Consider the following 27,751-nt stretch of genomic DNA (forward strand, 5'->3'; position numbering starts at 1 on the left):
TTCTTGGCGTCTCAGTCTATGAATGTGTAAGCACTTCATCTGTTCCTGGAAACACAATGTTCTGGCAGGCCGGGGGTAAAGGTAGCTGCATGGGTAACAAACTGGAAGACCTGGGAAGCTGCACTACATCAAAGTCACGGAATGACAGAAGCACTACATATTACAAGTTTCTTTTATCTTTGCAAAAAACCAAACAAACAAAACTGCGTCAGTGTAAGCTATCTGTGTTCTAGATGTTTTATTCCTATCACTGTTGTCCAATGATCTTTGCAAAGGTCATGTGGAAGATTTGGTAAATTTCCAATTTCTTTCATGAAATGCTGCAAACCAGAGAATAACACTAGCAGGGCCAACTGGAAGTTGTATATCCTTCTTAAATCCAAAGGCAAAAAGAACAGTCCCTCCGACTTGCATTTCCACTTAGCAGTTATGTGTATTTCAGTAAGTGAAAGCACGTCTCTGAATTAGTTCTTGTCTGTAAAATGAGGATAGCATTTACCTTGCAGGGTTGTTGGGAAGATAGTAAGTGCAAGTACTCTGTAACCTAAACACACACCATATAAAGTATTATTATTTGAAAGACAGAAAATTCTAATAGGGAATGTCTAGTATATGCACAATACATTCCAGGGTAAAAGTGACCTTCGAAAGGTAAGTGGACTTCCAATTTCCAATTCCATATATAAGGAGCTTGGATTTTGCCGCTCCTTCCTAACAACAAGCAAAATGCTGAACAGGTTGAAAAATTCACTATTCTTGCTAGATCCATAAGAGAGGGGAAGACATGGGGTGCCTGGGTGGCTCAGTTAATTAAGCGTCTGCCTTCGCCTCAGGTTGTGATCCCAGGGTCCTGGGTTCCAGTCCTGTACCAGGCTCCCTGCTGCGTGGGGAAGGGAAGAAGCCTGCTTCTCCTTCGGCCCCTCCACCAACTCGGACTTTCTCTCTCGCTCTCTCACTCGTGCACTCTCTCTCTCTCAAATAAATAAAATTTTTGGAAAAAAAAGAGAGAGAGAGAGAGAGGGGGGAAGACACAAGGCAAACCTTGTGCCCTCAAGACTAGAGAGACAGACAGGTGAACTCAACTTTCTATAGCAGAACTTTATAAGTGAAAACCGCCCCAGGAACTGCGAGGCAGAAAAACCGGACTACAATGGACAAAACTGACAAACTGCTGAAGGCTCAGTGTGGACAACTCTGAGAGTTAAAAACTAAGGGAATCTACTCCTGGTGGGGAGGCTGCACAACATTGCAAGATTTACCTCCAGGAGTTTGGCCAGGTTCCCAAAGTAACTATCAGAGAAAACCCCTCCTGATTCTGAAGTCGGAAACGAATCCTTTTGAAATATAGGAGAGCACTGTTCTTAGTAAGGCCTGCCTTTGGGGAAAACCAGTTAACCAGTGCCTAACCTGCTAGGGGATTATCTGAGCCCCCTGACCTGAGGCGAGGGAAATTCCAACTCCAGCCCACTCTAGCCGTTCTGTTCCATCTAAGCAGGGAGGAAAAAAGACAGAACCACTAGTGGGATTCACAAACCAGACGCAGATTCACTGAAAACTGAGACCTGATCGTAGCACGATAGAGCACTTTGCCTCTACCACACCTCACCACCATATTACTAAAGAACTATTTATAGCAGTTCCTCTTACCCAGTATGTGATGTGCAGCTATTAGTAAAAATTACAAATCATACCAAGGGTAAAAAAATATAATCTGAAGAGACAGAGCAATTATCAGACCCAAATATGCAAAGACATTAAAATTATAAGGCTAAGAATTTATAAGAACTATGATTAATATGCCAAAGGCTCCAAGAGATAAAATCAACAGTGTGTAAGAACAGATGGACCACATAAGCAAAGACATAGAAATTCTAAGGAAGAACCAAAAAGAAATGCTAGAGATTAAAAAAAAAAAAACTGTAATGGAAATAAAAAATGCCTTTGATGGGTTTATTTGTGGCCTGGATATGATTAAGGAAATAATCTTTGAGCTAGAGGATATACCTAACAGAATCCATGAAAACTGAACATCAAAGAGAATAAAGACTGAAAAAACCCAGAATAGAACACCCAAGAACTGTGGGAAAACAAAAGGTGTGACATATGTGTAATGGGGACACCAGAAGCAGAAGAAACAGAAGAAGATACAGAAGAAGTATATGAAACAACGACTGGATTTCCCCCAATTAATGCTAGACACCAAGCCACAGATCCAGGAAGCTTAGAAAACACCAAGCAAGTTAAATGCCAAAAACAAAACAAAACAAACAAACAAAAAAACCCCTGCACCTAGGCATATTGTTTTCAAGCTATAGAAAATGAAAGACAAAGAAAAATCTTGAAAGAAGCTGAAGAAACGCCTTACTTATAAAGAACAAAGATAAGAATTATATCTAATTTCTCCTCAGAAACCGTGCCAAGAGGAGTGCCTGGGTGGCTCAGTCAGTTAAGCTCTGACTCTTGATTTCAGCTCCGGTCATGATCTTTGGGGTGAGATCGAGCTCTCCATCAGGCTCCATGTGCTCAGCGTGGAGCCTGCTTGACATTCTCTCTCTTCCCTCTACCCCTGCCCCCACACCTGCACTCTCAATAAATAAAAATCTTAAAAAGAAAGAAAGAAAGAAAGAAACCAGGCAAGCAAGAGAGTGTTTTGAAAAAACTCCACCAAACTAGAATTATGTATCCTGAGAAATTCTCCTTCAAAAACAAAGGAGAAATAGATGTTCTCAAACAAAGACTGAAGAAATCCGTTGCCAGTAGAACTTGCAAAAATGTTAAAAGAAGTTCTTTAGAGAGAAGGAAAATAATACAGGTCAGAAACTTCGATCTACGTAAGAAAAGAAGAACAGAGAAGAAGGAATAAGGGAGGGCAAAATAAAAACTTTCCGTTTTCCTTATTTTTCACGGATCTAACAGATAACAGTTTGTTCAAAAAACAGCAGCACTGTGTTCAATTTTGTATGCTTATATGTAAGTGCAACAAGTGATAGCAAAGATACAAGGAACTAGAGGGATAAATTAATAGTTTATTATTATCTTATAAGATAATTCATGAAATGGTATTATGTTATCATGGTAATAGAAATAGACTTGGGTTAGTTATAAATGTATATTGCAAACTCCAGAGCAACCACTAAAAAAAAAACGGCTAAAAAAATAAATAAATAAAAGAGGGTGCCTGGGTGGCCTCAGTGGGTTAAGCCGCTGCCTTTGGCTCAGGTCATGATCTCAGGGTCCTGGGATCGAGTCCCGCATTGGGTTCTCTGCTCGGCAGGGAGCCTGCTTCCCTCTCTCTCTCTCTCTGCCTGCCTCTCTGTCTACTTGTGATCTCTCTCTGTGAAATAAATAAATAAAATCTAAAAAAAAAAAATAAATAAAAAAAAATAAAAGAGGCCTAACTGATAAGCTAAGAAAGGAGAGAAAATGGAATCCTATTAAATCCTCAATTAAAACCACAAAAAGTGGAAAAAGAAAAGACAAAAATAGGAACAAAGAACAAGTGTAACAAATAGAAAACAGTAACAGAAATGATAGATACTAATCCAACTGTATCAATAATCACTTTGAAAGTTAGTGGTCTAAATACAACAGTTAAAAGACAGATTGTCTCAGTGGATTAAAAACATGATCCCATTTTAAATATAATGACACATTATATTTAATGTGGGAAACCCCCCTTAAATATAAGAAACCCCCTTTAAATATAATGACACATATAGAGTAAAAGTAAATGTTTGGAGAAAAATATACCACGCTAATGAAAAGATAAGAAAAAGATCAATGGTTGGAGCAGAGCAGGGAGTATAACTAGGCAGAGCACATAGGATTTTAAGGGCAGTGAAAATATTCTGTATGATATTAAAATGATGGATAGATATTCTACATTTGTCCAAACCCACACCAAGAGTCAACCCTAAGATAAACTATGGACTTCGGGTGATTACAAGTATCAGTGTAGGTTCATCCTTGGTAAAAAAATGTACCATTCTGGTGAGTGATGTTAACAATGGGGTTGGCTACACACATGTAGGAGGTCCGGGGGTACATGGAAAGGAAGTCTCTGCACCTTCCTCTCATTTTATTGTGAACCTGAAACTTCTCTAAAAAAATTAAGCCTTTGAAGAAAAAAGTCAGGGCGCCTGGGTGGCTTAGTTGGTTGGGTGTCTGACGCTTGGTTTCAGCTGGGGTCATGATCATAGGGTCATGGGCTTGAGCCCTGCACTGGGCTCCCAGTGGGGAGTCTGCTTATCCCTCTCCCTCCCCCACTGCCCCTCCCCCTGCACACATGCATATACTCCCGCTTTCTCTAAAATAAACAGATGAGTGAAATCTTAAAGAGTTAAGTGATCTTCATTCATTTCTTCATATTATCACATTCATATTATTCATTAAAAATAATCAAGATAGCTAAAATTTATTGAGTGCTTGTTATGTGTGTGTCAGGTATTGTTTAAGTGCTTTATATATATTAACTGATTTAATCCTCAAAACAATGCTGACACAGGGACTACGGTAATCTCCATTTTATACACACGGAAACTGAGACACAAAATAAACCTGACAAACGTCATATAGCTAGAAAGTGACAGTGCAAAGATTTGAACCTATGTAGTCTAGCTCATCACAATTACACTGCTTCTCTTTTTCTTTTTAAAGATTATTTATAATGGAGAGCAAGAGCAAGAGAGAGCAAGAGAGAGCGAGAGAGAGAGAAAGAGAGAGAGAGCACGTGCGCGAGAGCAAGCACACAAGCGGGAGGGGCAGGGAGAGGGAGAGAGAGAATCTCAAGCAGACTCTTCACCGAGCACGGAGCCCGACGTGGGGCTTGATCTCCTGACTCCGAGATCTCAACCTGAGCTGAAACCAAGAGTCAGACACTCAACCAACTGTGCCACCCAGATGCCCCTAAAATACACTGCTCCTACTTATTCATTCATTTAATCATTCATTAGTTTGTCAAATATTTATTGAGCATATGGAATATGCCCAAAACTCTAACTGAAACATTTTTAACATGGAGGATCTCAAAATATTTACCTTTCTCAGGAAGCTACTAGAGGAAATGCTCCATCAAAACCAGGAAACAAATATAAAAGAAAGCTACTGGAAGAGACACTCATCTAAACAAGGAAGTAAACAATAAAAGACTTGGGATCCAGGCAACAGAAGACTCCAGGAGAGAAGGGAAGGGTGTTCCTAAGACAGTGGTAAAGCGTAGTCCCAGGACGGCATCTATACAGCCGGCCTAGAGAGCACCCAGCTGAGAACAGAGAAAAAGGAAGGAGAGCTCCAGAAGGGGGATCGCTAAAACGGTACGGGGTTGATTACCTGGCGTGCGTCACTGCACAGAGAAGACCTCCGTTGGGCAATTTGAGGAAAGATTTAATGACAGAAACATAGGAGATATAAAAACAAAACAAAAAAAGCAATGATTAGCCTTTAGAAAAACAGAATGTTGTACTATGGCATGTAGATTATACTACTCCTAAGTATATAATTATTTATTTCCTTCCCACCTGTGCATTGCTTCCCTGTCATCAGAAAAGGTGTCCTACCACCCAGTTTGGCTTTGTGGCTTGTTTTGGCCAAAGGAATGTGAGCAGATATGACACATGCCACATCTATACAAAAGCTTTAAATGTATCTGTGGGGTCTGATTCTGTCTGTCCTTACTTCTGCCCCAGTGTCTATCCACATCTCAGAATGAGAATGAGAACATACATGAAATTGAAATGAACTGAGCCCAAACAACGCTAGCTAACATAGCAGACAGAGCCTGATACAAAACCCTCCTGAAATGTGAGCGAGAAATAGATGTAGGTATCAGCCACTGAAATGCGGCTAACCACAAAAGCTGACTAGTACACACAGTACACCTAAGCTCAGCAATGTGCATAATTTACACAGAAACAATAATATAACTACTTTATACCTACATTATAATTACTTATAAAATAATAATATTTTTTTTTATAATTTTTTATTTTTTATAAACATATATTTTTATCCCCAGGGGTACAGGTCTGTGAATCACCAGGTTTACACACTTCACAGCACTCACCAAAGCACATACCCTCCCCAATATTTTAACATTGATTCTATAGAGATTCAATCAGAAAATGAAACTAAATGTTGTGATATAACTCTTGGGGAGGTGGGAAGAGGAGAGAGGAATACAAGTAAAAGAGCTAAATCCTAATATAGCAGAAAAGAAAATCAATAATGGTTAAAGTTGGAAAATCAAGAGATACATGCATGCTATTTAGAAATATGCAGGTAAATTGCAAAAGAAACAATGAAAAAAACAAAGTTTTTGCCTCAAGGGAGCTAGAATCAATGTGAGAAGGATTCAGGTAAGGGAATACTTTTTTGTTAGAGGATTTATAGTACTGATTTTTGTTGAACTACCTACATGTATTAATTTTATAAAAATCTTAACTCCCAAGTACAAAACCAAAAAATAACAAAATCAAGGGGAGCAGTTACATCTGATTTACTGGGGGGGGGGGGGGTATTCTAATCCTGAAAGGCAAAAAAACACCCTAGTTGGATCAAAAGACCTGGTTTTATTATTTCCCAACCTGGCTTTTACTTTTCTCTAGCTACATCTTTCTTAGCTGTTTGTTTCATTACTTAGGGGAGAACAAACATATTACTGGTCCCTCTGTACTGCAGAATTATAGTCTTTCCTGGTATCATTGACAACGTATTACAGGAAAGACACTGCCTAACAATTAGATAATATTAAAGGCTAACCTGTATAAAGAGCTGTCAATATGTACACTGATTTATCTACTCTACACATTATCTATGATCACTGCATGTCTTCTTCCTCATAATTATTATCTTTCAGTCATTTTGATCATCCTTCATTGCATTATTAAAGAATGAGTAGGGGCGCCTGGGTGGCTCAGTGGGTTGGGCCGCTGCCTTCGGCTCGGGTCATGATCTCAGGGTCCTGGGATCGAGTCCCATATCGGGCTCTCTGCTCAGCGGGGAGCCTGCTTCCTCCTCTCTCTCTCTGCCTGCCTCTCTGCCTGCTTGTGATCTCTCTCTGTCAAATGAATGAATAAAATCTTTAAAAAAAATAAAAAATAAAAAAATAAAAAAAAAATAAAGAATGAGTAAAACTCAGTTAGTAAATTTTGTTCCCCATTTAACAACTATAATCCAGGAAAGTTTAAACTCAATATATGAACAGTTTTATTCACCAAACAAATAAATTAAAAAACAATAATTTTACAAAATAATTTAGTATAGAATCCCTTTGCATAGCAGGCCCACATTTAAATGAATGGATTTACCAGGGTGCTTGGGTAGCTTAGTTGGGCCGACTCTCGATTTCAGCTCAGGTCATGATTCAGGGTTGTGAGATCAAGCCGCACATCAGGATCTGAGCTGGGTGTGGAGCCTGCTTCAGAGTGACTCCCTCTGCCCCTCCCTTCCCCATCCCATCTGTCTGTCTTCCTCTCTTCAAAAAAGAAAGAAAGAAAGAAAGAAAGAAAGAAAGAAAGAAAGAAAGAAAGAAAGAAAGAAAGAAAGAAAGAAAGAGACTGATTTATCAAAATTCTGACACACTGTTTTCTAGAAATATATTTACTGAGAAAGGACAATATATCTATTTGAAGTGTAATGACAGAAGACACCAAAACTACTTATAAATATTTTTAAATTACCTATTGATTTCACTTAATAGGTTAACAGTCCCTCCCTGTATCGTGAAGAAACAGAAGTTACTGGACTGCAGCAAGTTTCAGCTAATAACTTAGACAATATCAACAGATAGATGGATACAGACACAGAAAGTATCTTAACTGGGAAACACCATTTCATATAAATATTCTGATACAATCTTAACCATACTATACTTTAAGTTGTAGTTCATAGGCCATTGGAAAAGAAGCACCGGGGTAGAACAACAAAGCATAAGAAAATAATTAAGGCATGTTTTCCATACCTCTTCATCTTTCATATTCACATCCACATTTTTCGATTTGATGACTTTGGTTACATGGTCAATGTTGTTTTCCCTGCAGTAATCAAATATGTTTTTGTCTTCTTCCCTAATTAGAGTAAAAATAAAAAGTGTCTCACTAGGTAATACATAAAAGTCACATATTTTTAACACAACCTGTTTACTGCTGACAAACATCAATGGAATCTGCTCTCATAAAGAATTTTATATGAATAATAATGGATTTTCCCTAAGACATGATATATCCATTCTCTAAAGACTAAAGTTCTTAGCAACTATAATAGGGAAAAGCTTCATCTACTTTAACAAGTTATACCAGTATAATGATATAACACCTTAAGTAGATTTTCTCGGCCCTCTTTCTCTCTGCAGGTCCTTCTACATGCTGACAAGCACACATTTCCTGACTCAGAGTTTTCAATAGTAGCACTGCAGTAATGAGGTTATTTGCTATTGTCTTTATAGAGGTCTCAAAAGATCAGGACACAGCTTACTACCTGTCTTACAGGATAACATAACAAGTTTGTTGCTACCCAGGTTTAAAGTGTGTGCGTGTGCATGTGTGTGTATACACACATACACATACACACACATACACATATACACTAATGTAATTTTCTTAGAGACAGAAAGCAATTTTCTTAAGGGAAAGACAGAGCATCACAAAATTCAGAAATCTTTCATGAAGTATTAGAAACAAAGACTAAGAACAAAAACTGGGATGCATATTATACCCAGCACTATTCTAAGTAAATTGGTGGACTAAATTCATTCACTCTTATCCAACAACTTCACAAAGAAAAAGGTAAAAAGAGATCACATAACCTGCCAAATGGCATCACATTTATTACAGGCAGAACAAGAACTAGAATTCACTCAGATCAACTGATTCTGTATATAGTACATTTTTTTTTTTATATCAAGCTACATCTCGACTAGTCAGCGGGTCTATTCTAAAATCTATTATTAAGTTATTAAAATTATTATTAGGTTCTTAACATGAGGTCTATGAGTTCTCAAACATAGTACACAGAACTGTATAAATGTGTATGCATTTTTCTCAGTGTGTTGTGTGTATGTGGGGGTATGGGAGCTTCAATAAAGAGTCTCAAAAAAATCACTAATTCGCAAAAGGATAAGTAATTTGGAATATTATCAATGAAACTGTTCTATATGTGGACTACATTTTCTGGACAGGCATATAAGAATGAAATCTGAGTTCCAAAAACTATACTAGTATGTTTTATAACCTGTGGGGCCATAGGTTCCATCCACCAAAAATGAAAGCAACTGGCCTTAGAGGAGTCCTTCTATCTTAAAAACCAATTTAAATACTTTATACCCTATAAAAAGCTATTTTAACTCAGAGGTAATTAACTTAAAACACCCTACTCTGGCATTAACCATCTAAGCCTTCCATATGCATGTGATGTATTTAATTGAGCACCTACTACATGCAAGACACTGTGCAAGACTGTTGATGACATAAGGATAAACAAGAAACTTTAAGTTCAATACATGTAGAGTACAGCTGGGATGAGAAAATCTATATACGACTAACATAAGGTAAGGATGATTTTTTAAAAGGCCTGTAAGAATACAGAGTTCAGCTGGAGAAAATGAGGTAGACTTCCAGGAAGAAACAGGTTTAAAAGGAGTATGAAAAGGAATATAAAAAGGTCCATTTTGCAGAGGAGAAAAATGCTCTTCCAGATCATTACTCTGAAAGAAAACAGAGAAGTCTGAGGCCAAGATCCCGGAATGGAGAACTATGACTTTTAAAATTAAGGCTGTATGTAATACCACTTTAGCTATACTTAGCTCTCACAGAAAACACTGTTTCTATGCAAGCGTATTAAAAATTCTGACTTGGGAATAATAGGGACCCACTATTTTCATTGAATCCAGTAAGAAAAGCCCCTCTAATTCAAGAGGCAGCAACTCTAACTACGAGAGAAAGGACTGTATCATTTTGAATCATAACCAAAAATGCACTACTCCCCGGCTGTTTCGAACCTGAAAACAATGGAGAACTGGTGGTGGGGCACAGGAAGGATGGTAAAGAGGACCCCTAGGATGCAGGTTACCCATACCCCGTAATGCATAAGGGTTATTCACAGATGGAGAGGACCGTTCTCAATCTCTGAGGTCTTTCTTCCTGAACCCCAATGTGTATGTATACTTGGGCCTTCACCAGTAAAAGAGGAAATACAGTACAAAATTATTTAAACTTTTATTTACTATATTTTATACTTTCAATGTTTATTATGCATCACTTACATAAATTACTTTTGTTGGGGTGTGTTTTGGAGGGCAGAGGTGTTTTTTTCATCTGAACACCAGTTCGACATCTGCTGTTTATCACCATAAAATCCGTCAGGCACATAGAGGACTTACAAAATGCTTATAGGTACAATATACAATGTAAATTAAATATCACAAAGAAATTGAGTAAAATCACCACAAATGTGCCACAAAGATAAGGGAAAAGACAAAAAAGAAAATGGGGCTTAATTAGTTGGGCTTAGTCAGTTGCTAAGAATTATCCCCACTGGAAGATGGACAGTATTACTGGCCAGCAACCAAGCTGTCTTTATACAATGCCACCACCTAGTGTCCAAAATGGAGAAACATCTGGAGCAACATCTTTCTACATCTCTTTTCTTGCTTCCAACAAGACTATGTACAGTTCACAGATACAATTCTTTTCCCGTCTACATTTCCCTGTTAATACAGCATTCTGCAGGCAATCTTTCCCTCTATAATCATACTTGCCTTAAATAAAACATGTGCAAATGAATTCAACCATTACCAAACTGAGTAGAGCCTAAACAAATTAAGTGCTCTTTCATATCTTCTCACTTTATTTTCCTTTCTCTTACAAGTCTCAGCCAATTATCTTTTTCCCTCTCTTTGCTGAATTTGAGTGCTAAAATTACCATATCAAGTCTCTATGGATAAGCAAGAGTTATGGCCAAGATACTACCTTTAAAGATATCCCACTTTATCCCTAGCGAAAGACAGAAAGTGTCTCTCTCTCCCCTCCAAATTTTCTAAAATTTACAGAAAATACAATTGTATATCCAAAGGGGGGCGGGGAATGAATGGTCTTCTTTGAAATTCCTTTGAAATATGAAGACACAGCCCTATGGAAAAGAAGAGCGGAAGAGAAGGGAGGAGTTTAAGTATGGTATCATGCACCAATCACAGGAAGAACAGATCCCTGCATACTCCTAAAAATGTTATCTGTACCACTTTCAACAAAGATTGTATTTTCCTATCAAAAGAGTATTTCCAACAGGTTTCCTAGTAAGCCACCCAGAGTCCATTAGTTACTATTTCACCTCCCTTCTAGAATTAAAAAAATGCATTTATGGTACTAGCTCAGATATGTAACTATTCAAGAGATACATTCAATAAATATTTCAATATATATATATATATATATATATTTATTAAACTCTCAGAAAAAAAATAGTATGCCAGTAAATAGACAATGAAAAATTCTTTATTGAATGAAGGAAAACACAAAGTAGAGTAAGCCAATACCTACACAAATACAAGCACATGTCATTAATTCCTCATGGGGGTACACAAACACCTTTAAAGGACTATGCAGGTATGAAAAATTTAAGCTAGAAAAAAATTACAATTTTAAGTGAATCAATTTTCAGCTCAACTTGCAAATAAATGCATTTTCCTCTTAACTGATCTACTTGAAGAGACTCCTGTGGTAAGTATCTCACCACCATTGTCCTTTTCAAATTTCCCTCGGTTCTGATCACTCCACTCATAGGTTGTATCAGAAAGGCATATGCCTCTCTCCTTATTATGCTATATTTCTAGGAAATATATAGAAAAAAATAAAGGACTTTGCTAAGACTTAGCAAATGACTATTAATTAAACCTGTTACTCTTTTGCATAGAAACACTCCATTTACTAATATACTGGGAACGGTTTGGGGGGGGGGGAATCAATCCTACACTGACTACCCCAAGATATAAAACCTTCCTTGGTACCAAATAAAGGGACAATTCTTGTGAAAAACTGGTGTTAGGAAACATTCTAGAGCTAATGTTAGAGGATGGGAGAGTTGAAATGAAACAAAAAACAGACTTGATGCTGTACTGTCTCATTTTAATGAAAAATAATATTCATCTGTTAAATAAACTATTTTTAAAAGCCTCATTCATCTCATTAAGATACATTTTCAATTAAATTTTACTTATGTTTAATAATTATTTGACAGTACTTATGATGTATATCGATTAGCTGATTAGAAACAATTACAATGATAACTCATGGGAAAAGACATAATGCATAAAGTTTGGGGTTATAGAAAATTGAATTTAAAAAAGTCCAACTTAACATACATATTTTTGTTACAGAGAATTATGATCATTATGATAAGATTACACAAAAATGTATTACTTTAAAATTGTGAAGGAGAGTTAGAAGAAAAAGAGAAAAAGAAATAATGAAAATTTTCTGTTAAAGACCTTGTTCATGTATTTTTTTAAAGGATTTATTTACTTAGAGAGTGAGTCTGAGTGGGGGAGGGTCAGAGGGACAGAGAAATTCAAGCGGACTTCGTGCTGGGCATGGAGCCCAACAAGGATTCAATCTCATGACCCTGAGATCACAACCTGAGCAGAAACCTGGTGTCAGATGTTTAACTGACCACACCAGCCAGACACCCCTTGCTCATGTATTTTTAAATCAAGATCAGAATTTTATTTTAGTTAAACCTTTTGAGACAACTGAAGATTCACATGCAACTATAAGAAATATTACAGAGAGAGACCTTGGGTACCATTTTCCCAGTTTCTTTCAGTGGTAGTATATTCATGCTTTTTTTTTTAGGATTTAATTAATTTATTTATTTGAGAGAGAGAGAGATCACCCAGGCACCCTAAAAAATGGACTGTCATTTAAAATACTTAGATTCATCTAGGGGCACCTGGGTGGCTCAGTGGGTTAAAGCCTCTGCCTTCAGTTCAGGTCATGATCTCAGGGTTCTGGGATCGAGCCCCACATTGGGCTCTCTGCTTGGCAGGGAGCCTGCTTCCCATTCTCTCTCTGCCTGCCTCTCTGCCTACTTGTGATCTCGGTCAAATAAATAGAAAATCTTAAAAAAAAAAAAAAGCTTAGATTCATCTAAAAGATTTTAAAATATCATTTTGTAAAATACCAGAAATTATGGTCTTTGCAATATACTTAAGCTTTTAAACAAGAATTTTAGATGTTATTGTAAGATTATAATGGAGAACATAGTCTTCGAAAATTCTCTTAGGGACCACAATAGCAAAATGTTGCTTTGAGTGTCAAACTAGCCCCAAATTCTATAAAGTAGAGGCCCAAAATAAGGAGTGGGCTAATCAACTAAGGATGATTAAATAAAAGCACAATAGAAGAGCTGACACTATGGGCTAACTTTGAAGAATGAACTGACCACCCAGGTGGGTTATGAAGAAATAGAAAGAAGCATATTCTCAAGAATAGAAAGAAAAGGAAAAAGCATCAACAAAAAGAAGTGCTCAAGGGATCTGGCTACGGTAGGGTGTTGGGAGATAAACTACAGAGACACAGATCCAAAGAGCTACTTAATTCAGACACTGACCTCAGCATATCTAAAACAAACAAAAACCCCTGGAAAGGCCACTATTCACAAGTAGGAGGTATAATTAGCAATGAACCATAGTAGGGGGAAAAGTTGTGAGGCCCAATTATGAACTCTGACCAAAAGAAACAATTAATTGGAGGCACAAAAAAAGAAAAAGAAAAAAAGCATTCTGAGGTTATCTCTCTACTGGGAGAGTTTGTCCAGGCCTCAAATAGGACCTTAGCTAAAGCAACTCCCAGGAAATGGCTCACCTTCTCTCTATTCACATATTCACAAATAATCATCTATTAATCTGTCTGTCTGGGTTCCTCAATACTCAGAGAGTATGCAGGGAACCTAAGTACTTGTCTCACTATTAAGATACAGCCTTTGGTATTTTAGTTTACATCTCAGCTTCAAATGAGCTTTATTATTGCTACTCTGTCCCTGGAGTATGTATCTCTCTCTAGATCTCTGAGATTGAAGAGTGAACATCATAAATTCACAGAAAAGACACTATGAAGCTCCTTGGGAGCTAGTCTTTCTGAAATGAAAGCCTGTTCGGTGTCTTACAAAATTCAGTAGTACTACTGCTGAATACTACTTCTTTGCAGGAATTTAAGTTCCTAATTTATCTGACAAATGTATGGTCAGAAGTTGTTAATCTGGGGGGGCACCTGGGTGGCGCTGTCAGTTATACATTCAACTCTTGGTTTCGGCTCAGATTGTGAGATCGAGCCCCATGTCGGGCTCTACACTCAGTGTGGAGTCTGCTTAAGATTCTTTCCCTCTTCCTCTCTCCCCCAAGCTTGCTCCCTCCCTCTCTAAAATAATAAATAAATCTTAAAAAAAAAAAAAAAAGTTGTCAATCTGAAAGGTAAAGACTTGCTATTCTGTCCAAATATAATGTCAAAAAATAATGATGTCATCTCACTGATCTTGTTTTGACTAGATTACAAACATTCTATCATGGTATAACAAATACAAAGCCCAAAGTCTAATGCTGATTCTTTTTTATACTGACTTTATGTATATTTTGTATGTAAATTATCTTTATATATATATCTATATATAACCTTTAAGACTAAACTATCAATACTTTAGGAGCTAAGATAAAAAGTCTACACAGAAATTAAGATACACTCTGTATTTTTAAAATTACAAATATAAAAAAAATTATACAAGCATATTTTATTTTTGCTTATACTTGCTTCTCTCCTGAACAGGACAAATCTGTTCTTACCCAAAGATTTTTAGCAAACCTGGTGTAAGGCTTATCAGGGAGAAGCAAATAGGTAAAGTCAGCTCCTAACTCAAGAATTAGAGTTGTCGTACTCAGCACATCAAAAATCCCCACTTGCGATGAGTATCTAATTAAAATTTTGGATGTTAAATTTCACCTTGTAAAACACTGTTGTCGAGTCTCAATCTTACAAAGACCATAAATGAGAATCTATACTATGACTGCAAGGTAAAATCTTATAAATAGTACCTCTTTTCTGAGATACCTTGGTCGTATACCCTGAGGAGGCAAACAACGTTGAACCAATAACTATGCCCAAGAAGCCTGTCATTCAGACACAGGCACTTAAGAAAAGGCTTTTGTTGTTGCTTTTTGTAGCGTTGTTCTTAACATAATTCCTGTAATCCTAAATGGCAAAAAGACATTTAGAAATTGTTAAGTTACCCTATTTCCTTGATTCTAAAACACAAATTTTTTCATATTTTAATATTTCTGATGAATCCTATAATCTGTAACATTTTACAATTAATCAGCGCATTTTTTCTTAATGGTATTTTAATTATGGCATTCTAAAACCAGGGATGTTTTAGAGTCAATGAAGTAATAAAGTAGGTTCAAAATACACAGTCCTGGGGCACCTGGGTGGCTCGGTGGGTTAAGCCTCTGCCTTCAGCTCAGGTCACGGTCTCAGGGTCCTGGGATTGAGCCCCGCATTAGGTTCTCTGTTCAGCAGGGAGCCTGCTTCCCCTTCTCTCTCTCTGCCTACTTAAAAACACACACAGTCCCAAATGGACTGGTGAATGACTGAAAGAATTTATATATATTGAATCATAATCTTCCCACTCAGAGTGTACTATATCTACAATGGGTTTCAGACAGTTATAGCACATAACCAGTGAGTTTTCCCTCTTCCTGTTATGCAATAATAGCAATGTCCTCTCCATCAAATCGTAACTATTTTCGACTGGGTTACATATATATCATACTTAACTCTAGGTCTAGAAATTTTTTTTATTTTTTTCTTAAGATTTTACTTATTTGAGAGAGAGAGAAATGAGTAGGGAGAGGAAGAGCAAATGAAGGATACTCCCTGCTGAGCAGAGAGCTCAAAGCAGGGCTCGATCCCGGGACCCTGAGATCATGACCTGAACCAAAAGCAGACAGATGCTCAACCGACTGAGCCACCCAGGTGCCCCTAGAAAATTCTTAAAAGCCTCAAATAAAAAGTTCTATTTATTATCTTATTTATGTTGTTAATATGCTGTTGATGTATTTTTCTCATATTTTTGCAAGGAAGCAATGACAAAGGAAAGATCAGTGCCCCAAATATTTCTTGTACATAACTTGATATTCTGGAAAAGTTAGCTAGCCATTATTTATAGACACTAGTTACTAAAAATGCATTTTCACTTCTTAAAACCTGCTTAGCTCTAAAATAGTTGACTGAAAATTTCTGATACTTTAAATGCCTGTACGAAAAAAATGTATTTCAATTCTGATCAACCTCTGGAAAACCAGTGGCCACATCAGAAAAATCTATAGAATCCCTTGGCTAACAGGCTCTATAGAGCTGAGTTACATTCTCAAGCATTAAGGTAAGTCTAAAATCAATAAATTCAATTAATCCAAAAGAAGCATCATCATCAGTACACTGATAAATGAAAGACTATAGTTCGTAATTTTACCAGTAAAGCACATTTTAAAAAACACTAAATGGAAAGGGATTTAAACATTTAAATGGAAGATATTTACTATGTTCATATAACAACAACTATCAAAATTATTTTCACTAATTGCAGAATACAAGGATTCCTCAACCATCTCAGGAGTGGTATGGTAGAGCAACAGCAGAGTACTAGTCATGTGACCTTGGGCAAGTAACCTAACCTCTCTGAGTCTCAGTGTCCTTACCTATAAAATAGGGATATTAACACTTCCAACTCACAGGATTATTCTGAAGATCAAGTGAAATAATACATATAACACATGTAGTATGGTAACTAGCTTATAATTAAAGGTCAGTAAATGTTAGTTGGTATTATTACCTTAAGATTTCAACATATGTTGTATGTCAGGTCATTTCTCATATACCCTTATATAACACTATCAATCAATTCAACTAACAACTACTAATTAGACCTTTAAGGAAATGAAAATAAGCCAATGTGGATGAAACAGCATCAATAAGGAGGGAGGGGGAAATGGCCTTAGGTAAGATGATGAGGGACCCTGTAAGACAGGTTAAGGAATTTTAGATTTTACCCTAAGTGCTATGAGAAACCATTAAAGGGCTTTAAGCAGGAAAGTAATACGATGATATGAGTTATAAATCCAGGAGGAGACTGTAAAGGAAGAAGGAATCCATTCTGTAGTGTCCTGATCAAGAGATGATGATTGCCCAAGAATATTGACAGTTTTGCCAAAGGCACGATAGTGATGATGATGAAAACTAGATAAATCTGGATTATTGTGGAACATGAAGAAACAGAATTTCTGATATATTAAGGAATGAGGGAGAGAGAGTAGACTATGTGACATAGGAGACCCAAGAATGACATACTTTACATAAAATACTCATAAAATACTTACCTAATACATATATAATATCTTATTATGGGTAAAATTTGTAAGTAAAACCATGTAATTAATGTTGTAATGCCTTTTTCACATAGAATTCCAACTTCGACTAACACCAAGCATTTATTACCATACACAGTGCAATTAGCCAAGTTTTCATAAATTGAAAGACAAAGAAATGAGCTGAAATTTCTTGCTCTCAGTATTAAGCAAATAGCTGATAACAAATAAGAATTAAGATGCCTTACAATTCTAGCATCTTTGCTACACTTTTAAAATATCTTCCTTTAAATATGTCTGTAAACCATTTCAACAAACTTTTTTTATATTATGTATATTATGTATATGTATAATATACATACCTTTTATTATAATGGATAGAGTATACCCATAACTTTGTGTATCTTACATGTGCACACACAGGTATACACTAAAAACTTGGTAAAGGAGTCTAAGTGTCTAGCATTTCACAGATACAATGTAACTCTAAGATGGAAAACAGACAAAGGGAAGAAAAGGAAGAGAGGGAAGAAAATGAAAGAAGAAAAGGTGAGAGCAGGCGATGATGATGGTTTTTGCTGAGGAATGACCCCCTGTTCAGAAAGGGCTGTTGATCTACAAACAGGTGGATCCACCTATATGCCTGGTTGGCATCATGACGCTGAGCACACAGGAGCTAAATAAAGCACGTAGGAAAAGGGTGAATATGAGAGCCAGGAGACTCTTACAACAGTTACTGTTTATGGCAAGACCTGCTTGTCCCAAGGGACCCATTTTCACATAATCTATAATTATCTCTTCGCTTTAATCGCCTTGTCATTCCTAAGGCTCTCCTGGGCACTGGAAGAGGAAAAGCTCATTAACTAAACCTTTTCTCCTCTCTCCAGCCACCCATGGCTTTTAATTGCTTGGTGTGTTATTATCTAGGAGTGCAACTGGGATCATTTTCATAAGAAAGGGAGGTAGAGAGGAGGAAGGGAGCCATGAGTCCCTGAGGTATGCACCACAGAAAAACCTTTGCTTTCTCAATTATTTATGCCAGCTGAGGTTTTACAGGCTGAATAAATCCATAACTCAAGTTCATTCTGAGCAGTCAGATTCTCAAGGGGGAGTTGCCCACTTGCCTATACACACTTGTGTAGTCCTCAAAGAATAACCAGAATGTAACAAGACATATGTCATCCAATTTATCACCTATCACCAAAGTGTTAACACAATGTTGATCATGGGCAACACAGTGAAATAGAGAAGGATTTCACTACTACCAGCCAAACAGATGTAGGGAAGCAGGATAATCTTTTTGGTGGCTGAGGACAGTGGTATCAACGGTATGGTAGCATCCCAGAATGACTTAGCCAACTGAAAGCAAAAAAAATCCAAATATTCAAATTTTAAAACACAAAATACGTCTATTTTGTATATGTATATGTATACTCTTGACACTTTGGAGTCTTACGTGGATTTGTCCAAACAGATTGCTATCTAACAATGTGAAGCTTTGAATAAATAACTGAATGGAATTTCATACCACCTGATTTTATAAATCACTTAAAAATAAAACAATATATGTTGTAGCTTTTTCTGCAAATACACCTCTCTCAGGAACATTTTAGAGTACAATTTACGTGTAAGGGATAAGCTTTTACACTTTCACTCCAGTTCGTATTTTTTGCCAAAAATACAAAATTAAAGTATAATCACGTTCATTGTAGTTTATTATACTATTATGCCACTTTGTAATCAGAACTAAAGAGCAGCCAATCAAAAGATATTTCTAAAATATTTTCAAAATCCAATGTTGTTTAAAAATTTTTAACTTTATAAGTCAATGATGAAAGCATCTCTTTAAAATTCTACAGGCTTTTGTGTTTGACCACAGCAGTGACCTCTGGTATTTTCTGCCAAAACAGTTCATTTGTCTCACAGAACAACTAATCAATTCCAGAGCCCATCAATCATCTTAGTTGTATACTAGTCTGGTCTTGCTTAGAGAAGGTCCAGATGGCTGCCTGTCTAAGTGGGATTAATAAAATTCTGATAGATTACATAGCATCAAACTACAAATACAACAGGGAAGACCAAATCTTATTGCAGGGTAGAATGGACACTGTACATGATTCATTTATTGTATTTTTAAATCTTGCCCTAATTTCTCAGTTTACGTGCCAACTTCTAGATAAAACCTTCTAAGCATACAAGTCACTAAAAGTGATTTCTTGTTAAGTGAGTCAGTGTACGTAGTGCAGAAGCATTTGACTCTTCGCAAAACCCTATGCTTATTAATCAGAGCTTCTTCTACCTATCTGTAGTATAAATGAAACACATCTGATCTTAAGACTAGAGCAACTGTCTGTGAGTGAAAAGATTTGTCACTCTCTTGTTTCTATAGTTCCAAACATAGATTCTAATAGTACTGGCTCTTCCTTTCTTATTTTCCATTTTCTCTTACAAAACCAAACAACCTGTACTTAATTCTATAACCAATCCAACATGTGGTTTTAGCTAACATTAGCCCTGTGCCCTGGGTCCCTATTGTGGGGGTTCTGTGCTGAATAACAAGAAAAGTTAACAGTTACATAGTAACTTATTTTGTGCCAGATACTACTCTTAAGATGCCTGGGCATACATACTGATACAATCCATGTAAGTGTCATATGAGAAAAGTAGTATAATTATCCCCATTTTGCAAATAAAGTAACTTGTCTAAGGTCACAAAGCTAATAAGTGGTGGAACCAACATTTCAGTGCTGGCAGTTTGGCTTCATAGTATTTTATACTTAATTAGTGTCACACTATATCTCCCTACAGAACAATTAACCAGCTTCATGATGGAAAACTGGTGTTGGGGGGCATCTGGGTGGCTCAGTCAGTTAAGCAGACAACTCTTGATTTCAGCTCAGGTCATGATCTCAGGGTCATAAGATCCAACCCCACATCAAGTCTCATGTTGGGCTCTGCGCTTATCATGGAGTCTGTTTGTCCCTCTTCTGCACCTCCCCCCGCAAAATAAATAAAATAAAATCTTTAAAAAATTGATGTCAGCGCTCTAGAATATTAACACACAGATCTGTGCCTATGACATTATATTGTCACTTTCTGTGACAGAGTAGAAATAAGGATCAGAACCAAAACAGGCTCAGAACTGGCCCCAGCAGCCCTTGGCTCTAGAACATGTACAATAGGGACGCCTGAGTGGCTCAGTCACTTAAGTGTCTGCCTTCGGCTCGGGTTATGATTGTAGGGTCCTGGGATTGAGTCCCGCATCAGGCTCCCTGCTCAGGAGAGAGCCTGCTTTCCCTCTCCCTGCACCCCTGTGCTTGTGCTCTCTCTCCCTCAAATAAGTAAATAAAATTAAAAAAAAAAAAAAAAGAACATTTACAATAAAACAAAAATGGGCCTTAACTTATCACTTACAATGCACATTAATCAGGAAAGTTGCCAGAATAATGGAGCCCAAGCCTTATTAAATGACTTTATTAGATACTGATTTTTCCTGATCTTTAAAAAAATTTTAGAAGACTATATACATTAAAATATCCAAAACAAACCTTCAAAATACTTTTTTTAGGGGGCTCCTGGGTGGAATAGTTGGTTAAGCATCTGACTCTTGATTTTAGCTTAGGTCATGATCCCAGGATCATGAGGTCAAGCCCCAGCTGGGTTCCATGCTGAGCACGTGCAGTCAGCTTGGGATTCTCTCCCCTTCCTTCTGCCCCTCCTGCTCGTGCTCTCTCTCTTTCTCTCCCTCCCCACTCTCTAAAGTAAGTAAATAAATAAACAAATACAAAATGCTTTCTAGTTCCTTTTTTGGTAATTGGTTCTACAGAAAAGAACGTTTCCGTTCACCTAAGTTTACCATTTAACATTTCTAAAACTTGTCACTTTCACCTCAGTTGAACATAATTCTGCCAAGAAACTGCAATTAATTTCAGTTAAAGCACAACTTCCTTTTGGAAAAATAAAACACCAGGTATATTTCACCTAAGTAAAAACAAAATCACCTAAGTAAAAACAAAATTTGATTATATAAACTTAAACAAATAGCCTATATTCTTTGTTGCAACTGCATTCTTATACTTTAGAAACAACGGGGCCATATATGATCCTTTATTGAAACAATCCAACATTTCAGTTTACAGTAATTTTTATCATGACCTAGTTTATTATAGTGGAATTCAGTTTAATTACAAAATAATTTCTCAAATATAATAAAATAACTAAGTGCTGTTATTTCTGCTCTGCTATTAGCAATGACAAAATTAATGTCTGTAATAGTTAAGAGGCTTTCAGTGGTTCACATTCATGTTTCCTACTGTTTCATATCTTAAAATACGTTCCAGAATATATAAGAAGACTAAAATTTAGATGACTTAAAAAAAAAAAGGCCAAGACTAAAAATCTTAGAAGAATGTGTCACATGACTTTAAAGAACAAAATCCTTTTCCTGATTTCCACATAGTGCTGCAAGAAAAAAAATTATCCAAGAAATTTTATATATAACATATAAAATGTAAGATCCTTGTTAAATAATACAAGATGACCATTAAAAATTTTTAAAATAGTGGTTAAAAAAAAAACCCCACAAAACATAAAATTTACCATCTTAACCAGTTCTAAGTGTACAGTTCAGTAATGGTATTGTCCAACAACCAATTGTCCAACAACCAATCCTCAGAAATTTTTATCTTGCAAAACTAAAACTCTTCACCCATTAAATAACAACTCCTCCTTTTCCACTTCCTCCAGCCCCTGACAACTCCCACACTACTTTTTGTTTCTGTGAATCTGATACTCTTGATACCCCCATTTAAGAAGAATCACACTGTAGGGGCGCCTGGGTGGCTCAGTGGGTTAAGCCGCTGCCTTCGGCTCAGGTCATGATCTCGGGGTCCTGGGATCGAGTCCCACATCGGGCGCTCTGCTCAGCTGGGAGCCTGCTTCCCTCTCTCTCTCTCTGCCTGCCTCTCCATCTACTTGTGATCTCTGTCACATGAATAAATAAAATCTTTAAAAAAAAAAAAAGAAGAATCATACTGTATTTATCTTTTTATGAATGGCTTCTTTCACTTAGCATAATATCCTTAAGGTTCCTCCATGTTCTACAGTCTATGTCAGAATGTCCTTCCTTTCTAAGGCTGAATAAGATTCTATTAGGTGTATATATATCACATTTTGTTTATCCATTCTTCTGTCGATGAACATTTTGGTAGTTTCCACCTCTTGGCTATTATGAATATAGTGCTGCTATGAACATGGGTGTGCAAATAGGTCTCTGAGATCCTGTTTTCAATTCTTGTGTATATAAAACCAAAAGCTGAACTGCTGGATCATACAGTAATTCTTTAATTTTTTTGAGAATCCTCTGCAATATTCTCTTTACTGTACCATTTTATACTCAACATGATTTTTAATCTTTAAAAGAAATAATGCTAATTTCACAATGACAACAACAAATTTAAAACTTTTTTTTCTAAAAAAGAACATAAATATTTTCTAGAAATGGTATAAGCTTCATGGGACTGAATCAATACTTCTCCTTACATACTTCAGCTCAGACTGAAGCCATACTTTAAAAAAAAAAAAAAAAGGCATTTTTATCAGTACTGTGAATAAACCTAGACCATATACATACACACACACTCACACACACAAAGAAATAAGGTATTCTGAGGAAAACTAACACCAACAACAAAACCCCATGGTTTCAGATTGTGTGAGACACAAAACCTTGCCTTACCAACCAACTACTTATGTGGTGGGGAAAGTTACTATCTGGCACTGATTCAGACGCTTATTGACTTCAAAGATAATACATGTAACAAATTTTCCTACTATTTATTATATTACTAGAGATACAACCAAATTAGTTTCATATTAAAAAAAAGTTCTTCACAGATGGAAGTGTTCAGAATTACACACACACACACACATATTTAGATGTATGTATCTCTATTATCAAAAACTAGAAGAGAAATTACCTGATGATTTCTTCATGATACAGAGAACTAACAACAGGCCCGCCAAAACCAGTATTTGCTTCTTTTCCTTTCTTCTCTGGCGACTGCAGGAGGACAGAAGTTGAAAAAAAAGACACATGGGGTAAGGCACTGTGTATTTTAAATAGTTACAAAATACTACTTTTCTAATGAATACTAAAGATTTGAGGTCCACCATTTTTCTAAGGCCCTAGTAACAATTTCAAGATGGTATCCAAAAGGCAAGATGACCCTCAGGTCATCAGACTAATGGAATGAGTCCCCACTCACAAACCGAAGTCATTTCACTACTGCGCTCTGGAGCCACCTCAAGTCCACCACTCCCTTAGCTGATTATAAGATGTCAGCTTTGTTCAGTGTGGAAAATAATGATGCTCAGTGTAGAAAAATTAAAAAGAAATATGACTTATACATACCAGATAAAAATGCAATCATGAAAATCTAGTTAGCAAACTAAAACTTCCAAGAAAAAATTAAACTATAGTAAAAACTTCAAACTCAACCATAAAGAAAAGTAAGTTAAATAAGTAAATAATAGAAGTAAATAATAGAAAAAAAAATAAATATTTTTAGATGGCAAGAAGGAAGGAGAGAAGGTGGAAGAGAGAGAAGAAAGGAGGTTATGGTCTAAAATAAATGAAAAAAGAAACAAATTGTTATTGGAAGACTTTCCAAAATCAAATATTCTGATTCTCAATATTCCCAAAAAGCAGAAAATTAAGATTAGCAAAAGATCTGAACAGACAACTTACCAAAGAAGATACAGATGGCAAATAAGCAAATGAAAAGATGTCCAACATCATACATTGTTAGGGAAGTGCAAATTAAAACAATGATGAGATACCACTAAAAAACTCTCAGAACGGCTAAAATACAAAAGACTGATAACACCTAATGCTGGTAAAAACATGAAACCACCAGGGACTCTCATTCATTGCTGGAAGAAATGCAAAATGGAACAGCTACTTTGGAAGTTGGTTTGGCAGTTCTTCTAAAACTAAACACGGTCTTATGCATACACGATTGAGCAATCTTGCTTCTACATATTTACCCCACCAAAACTGAAAATTCATATCCACAAAACATCAATGTTTAAAGCAGTTGTTGTTCTTTTTATAACTGGCAAAGCCTAGAGGCAAACAAGATGTCTTTCAATAGGTGAACAAATATAATGCAGAACATCTGTACAACAGAATATTATTCTCTGAAAAAATGAAATAAACTGTTCTATATTAACGAAGAAAAATGACAGTAAGCAACTAAAATCATTAATTAAAAAGGAGATTTTACAACTGGTAACATAGGATTAAAAAAGTATTTTTAAGATACTATGAATAATTATACATCAACAAGTTGGATAACCTAGAAGAAATGCATAAATTCCTACACATATATAACCTATCATGATAAAATTATGAATAAAAAAATCTGAAGAAACCTATAACCATTAAAGAGATTGAATTGTGGAGGCCAAGAAAATTAAGGCATCCCACCTCGAGTTTAGCATTAGCACAAGTACAGCCGTTTTAGCTTTGGCAGCCATCTTAGGCCCCTGCGACCAAAGGCTGAACTTTCCCCTACTTTACCTTAGTTCTAGAACCCCACCCTGCTTTAGTTCCAGGAAAGTACCCAACCCTGTAAACAGCCCGGAAGCAGCTAATCAGCTTGCTGCAGGAAAATCTGAAATTTGTAAACAGCCTGGCAACAGCTAATGAGCTTGCTACAGGAAAGTTTGAAATTTTACCTCCCCCCACCCCAACCTCTTGTAATGACCCATAAATACCCCTGCCTTATCAGGGTCCAAGTCCCTATTCCGCTGTGTCAGGTATACTTGGGCCCGAGCTTTAGCTTGTCGAATAAACCCTCGTGTGATTGCATCAGTGATGGCTCCTTGGTGGTCTCTCAGACACGAAAACTTGGGCATAACAGAATCAGAAACTTAAAATCTCCCAAAAAAGAAAAGCCCAGGACCAGAAGACTTCACTAAAGAATTTTACCAAACATTTACAGAATTAACACCAATCCTTCTTTTTTAAAAATTTCCTATGTGTATTTTTTAGTAAATTAGAATAAAATCAAATATATATATTTTTCTCACCATAGCACATACCCTCCCCAATGTCCCTCACCCAGCCACCCCCTCCCTCCGCCGCCCCCCCACCCAGCAACCCTCAGTCTTTTCCTGAGATTAAGAGTCTCTTTTGGTCTGTCTCCCTCTCTGCTTTCATCTTGTTTCATTTTTCCCTCCCTTCTTAAACTCTTCCAAAAAACTAAAGAGGAGGCAGCACGCCTAACCTCATTTTATGAGGCCAGCATTACCTCAATACCGAAGGCAGACACAGAAACTAGAAGAAAACTATAGAGCAATATCTGAGGAATACTGATGAAAAAATCCTCAACTAAATACTAGCAAATTGAATACAGCAGTACATTAAAAGGATTATATACCATACCATGACCAAGTGGGATTTATTCCTGTGAACTTACGGACAGTGTGGTTCAACACATAAAAACTGATCAGTGGAATATACCATATTAACAAAATGGAGAAAAATTGTGTGATCATCTCAATTAGTACAGAAAAAAAAGTATTTGACAAAACTCAACACCCTTTCATGATTAAGGAAAAAAAAAACAAACAACCCATTCAATAAACTAGAAATAGAAGGAAGCTATTTCAACATAACAAAGGCCAAGTGTGAAAAGCCCATAGTAACCTCATACTCAATAGTAAAAAAAAACCTGAAAGCTTTTCCTTAAAGATCAGGAACAATGCAAGGATGCCTACTCCTAACACTTCTATTCAACACAGTATTGAAAGTCCTAGCCGTAGTGCATGGAACACTGGGTGTGGTACATAAACAATGAATCTTGGAACACTGAAAAAAAAAAGGCCTAGCCAGACCAATCAGGCAAGAAAAAAAAAAAAAGGTATCCAAATTGGAAAGGAAGAAGTAAAAAGATCTCCATTCACATATGACATGATCTTATACCTAAAGATCCACTCTACATACACACATACAGACATACAAGAAACTGACAGAACTAATGAACAAATAGAGCAAATTTGTAGGATACACACTGAAATCAGGTAATGCCTGAGAGAAAGAGAAATAAGTAAGTTTTCTAATATTAAAAAGTGATCAGTATTATGGAAAAAATGTGGGGAAGAGAATTACAATTTTAGGGCCTCACAGAGAAGGTCATTCGGATAAAGACATAAGGGAAATAAAGAAGTGAGCGTATAATATAATATAAATAATATAAAATATACAAAGGCCCTGTGGTGAGGGTATGGTTAGAATATTAGAAATGTATGCTTAGAATGTTAGAAAATTTAAGTGTTCTCTGCTGAAGGCTCATTAAAATATATCAGGGGGGAAGACTAGAGGCAAGAACACAATATTTATTTATTATAGTATTTATTTATTATAGTATTTATTATAGTCAGCAATGAATTATCTTTTATTTGTGTGAAAGTATTTATTTTACCCTTTTTTTTGGTATTATCAGTTAGATGCACAGAACAAAATTAACCATTTTAAAGTGTACAAGTGAGTGGGATTTAGTACATTGACAATGCTGTACAACTACTACCTCTATTTAGTCTGCAAACACTTTTATGATCCCAAAAGAAAATCATAAACCCCACGCAGTCGCTCCGTTGTTCCTTCTCCCCCAAAGGCAACCCCAACTTGTTTTTTTGGTTTTTGAGAAGCAATCAAATCTATTTCAACAGCAGCTGCACTACTTTACATTCCTGCTAGCAGCGTAGGATGCTTCTAATATCTCCACATACTTGCCAACACTTGTCACTATCTTTTCATTATGGTTATCTTAGTCTATGTGAAGTAGTTATCCTGGTGTTTTGATGTGCATTTCCCTAATAACTAATTTCATATGATTGTGGGCTCTTCTTTTCAGAGAAATGTCTATAAAAGTCCTTTGCCCATTTATTAGTTATTATCTTCTGTTGCTGAATTGTAGAAGTTATTTATGTATTCTGGATACTAGCTCTTGATCAGATATATGATTTGCAAATATTTTCTCCCATTCTGTAGGATGTCTTTTCAGGTTCTTGAGTACTTCTGAAGCAGTAAAGTTTTAAATATTGATCAAGTTCTACTTTCCTATTTTTTCCTCTGGTTGTGTTTTTGTTGTTGTGTCTAAGAACCCATAGGCAAATCCAAAATCATGAAGATATATCCCTATGTTTACTTTAAAGAGTTTTATTAACTTGTTACTCAGATCACTGATCCCGTTTCAGGTAATTCTCGTACATAGTGTGAGAAAGAAACGCACCGTCATGTTCTTGCGTGTGGATATCCAGTTGTCTCAAGCATTTTTTGTTTAAGAG

General features: G+C 36.4%; 1 protein-coding gene across 6 annotated transcripts in view; it reads right to left on the minus strand.

Annotated features, from left to right (window-relative positions):
* Positions 1–27,751, minus strand: part of ACBD6 (acyl-CoA binding domain containing 6) — a 209,131-nt gene that overhangs the window by 113,742 nt on the left and 67,638 nt on the right. For 4 of the 6 annotated variants that reach the window (XM_082701758.1, XM_082701760.1, XM_082701761.1 and 1 more), the window contains exons 4-5: positions 23,377–23,459; positions 7,958–8,063 (exon numbers count right to left, since the gene is read on the minus strand). In XM_082701758.1, coding sequence (XP_082557884.1) covers positions 7,958–8,063; positions 23,377–23,459 — 189 coding nt within the window. The remainder of the gene's footprint in view (positions 1–7,957; positions 8,064–23,376; positions 23,460–27,751) is intronic. The other 2 variants (XR_014303661.1, XR_014303662.1) reach the window with 1 other exon arrangement.

This window comes from Mustela nivalis (assembly GCF_964662115.1).
Source record: "Mustela nivalis genome assembly, chromosome: 16".
Classification (NCBI taxonomy): domain Eukaryota; kingdom Metazoa; phylum Chordata; class Mammalia; order Carnivora; family Mustelidae; genus Mustela; species Mustela nivalis.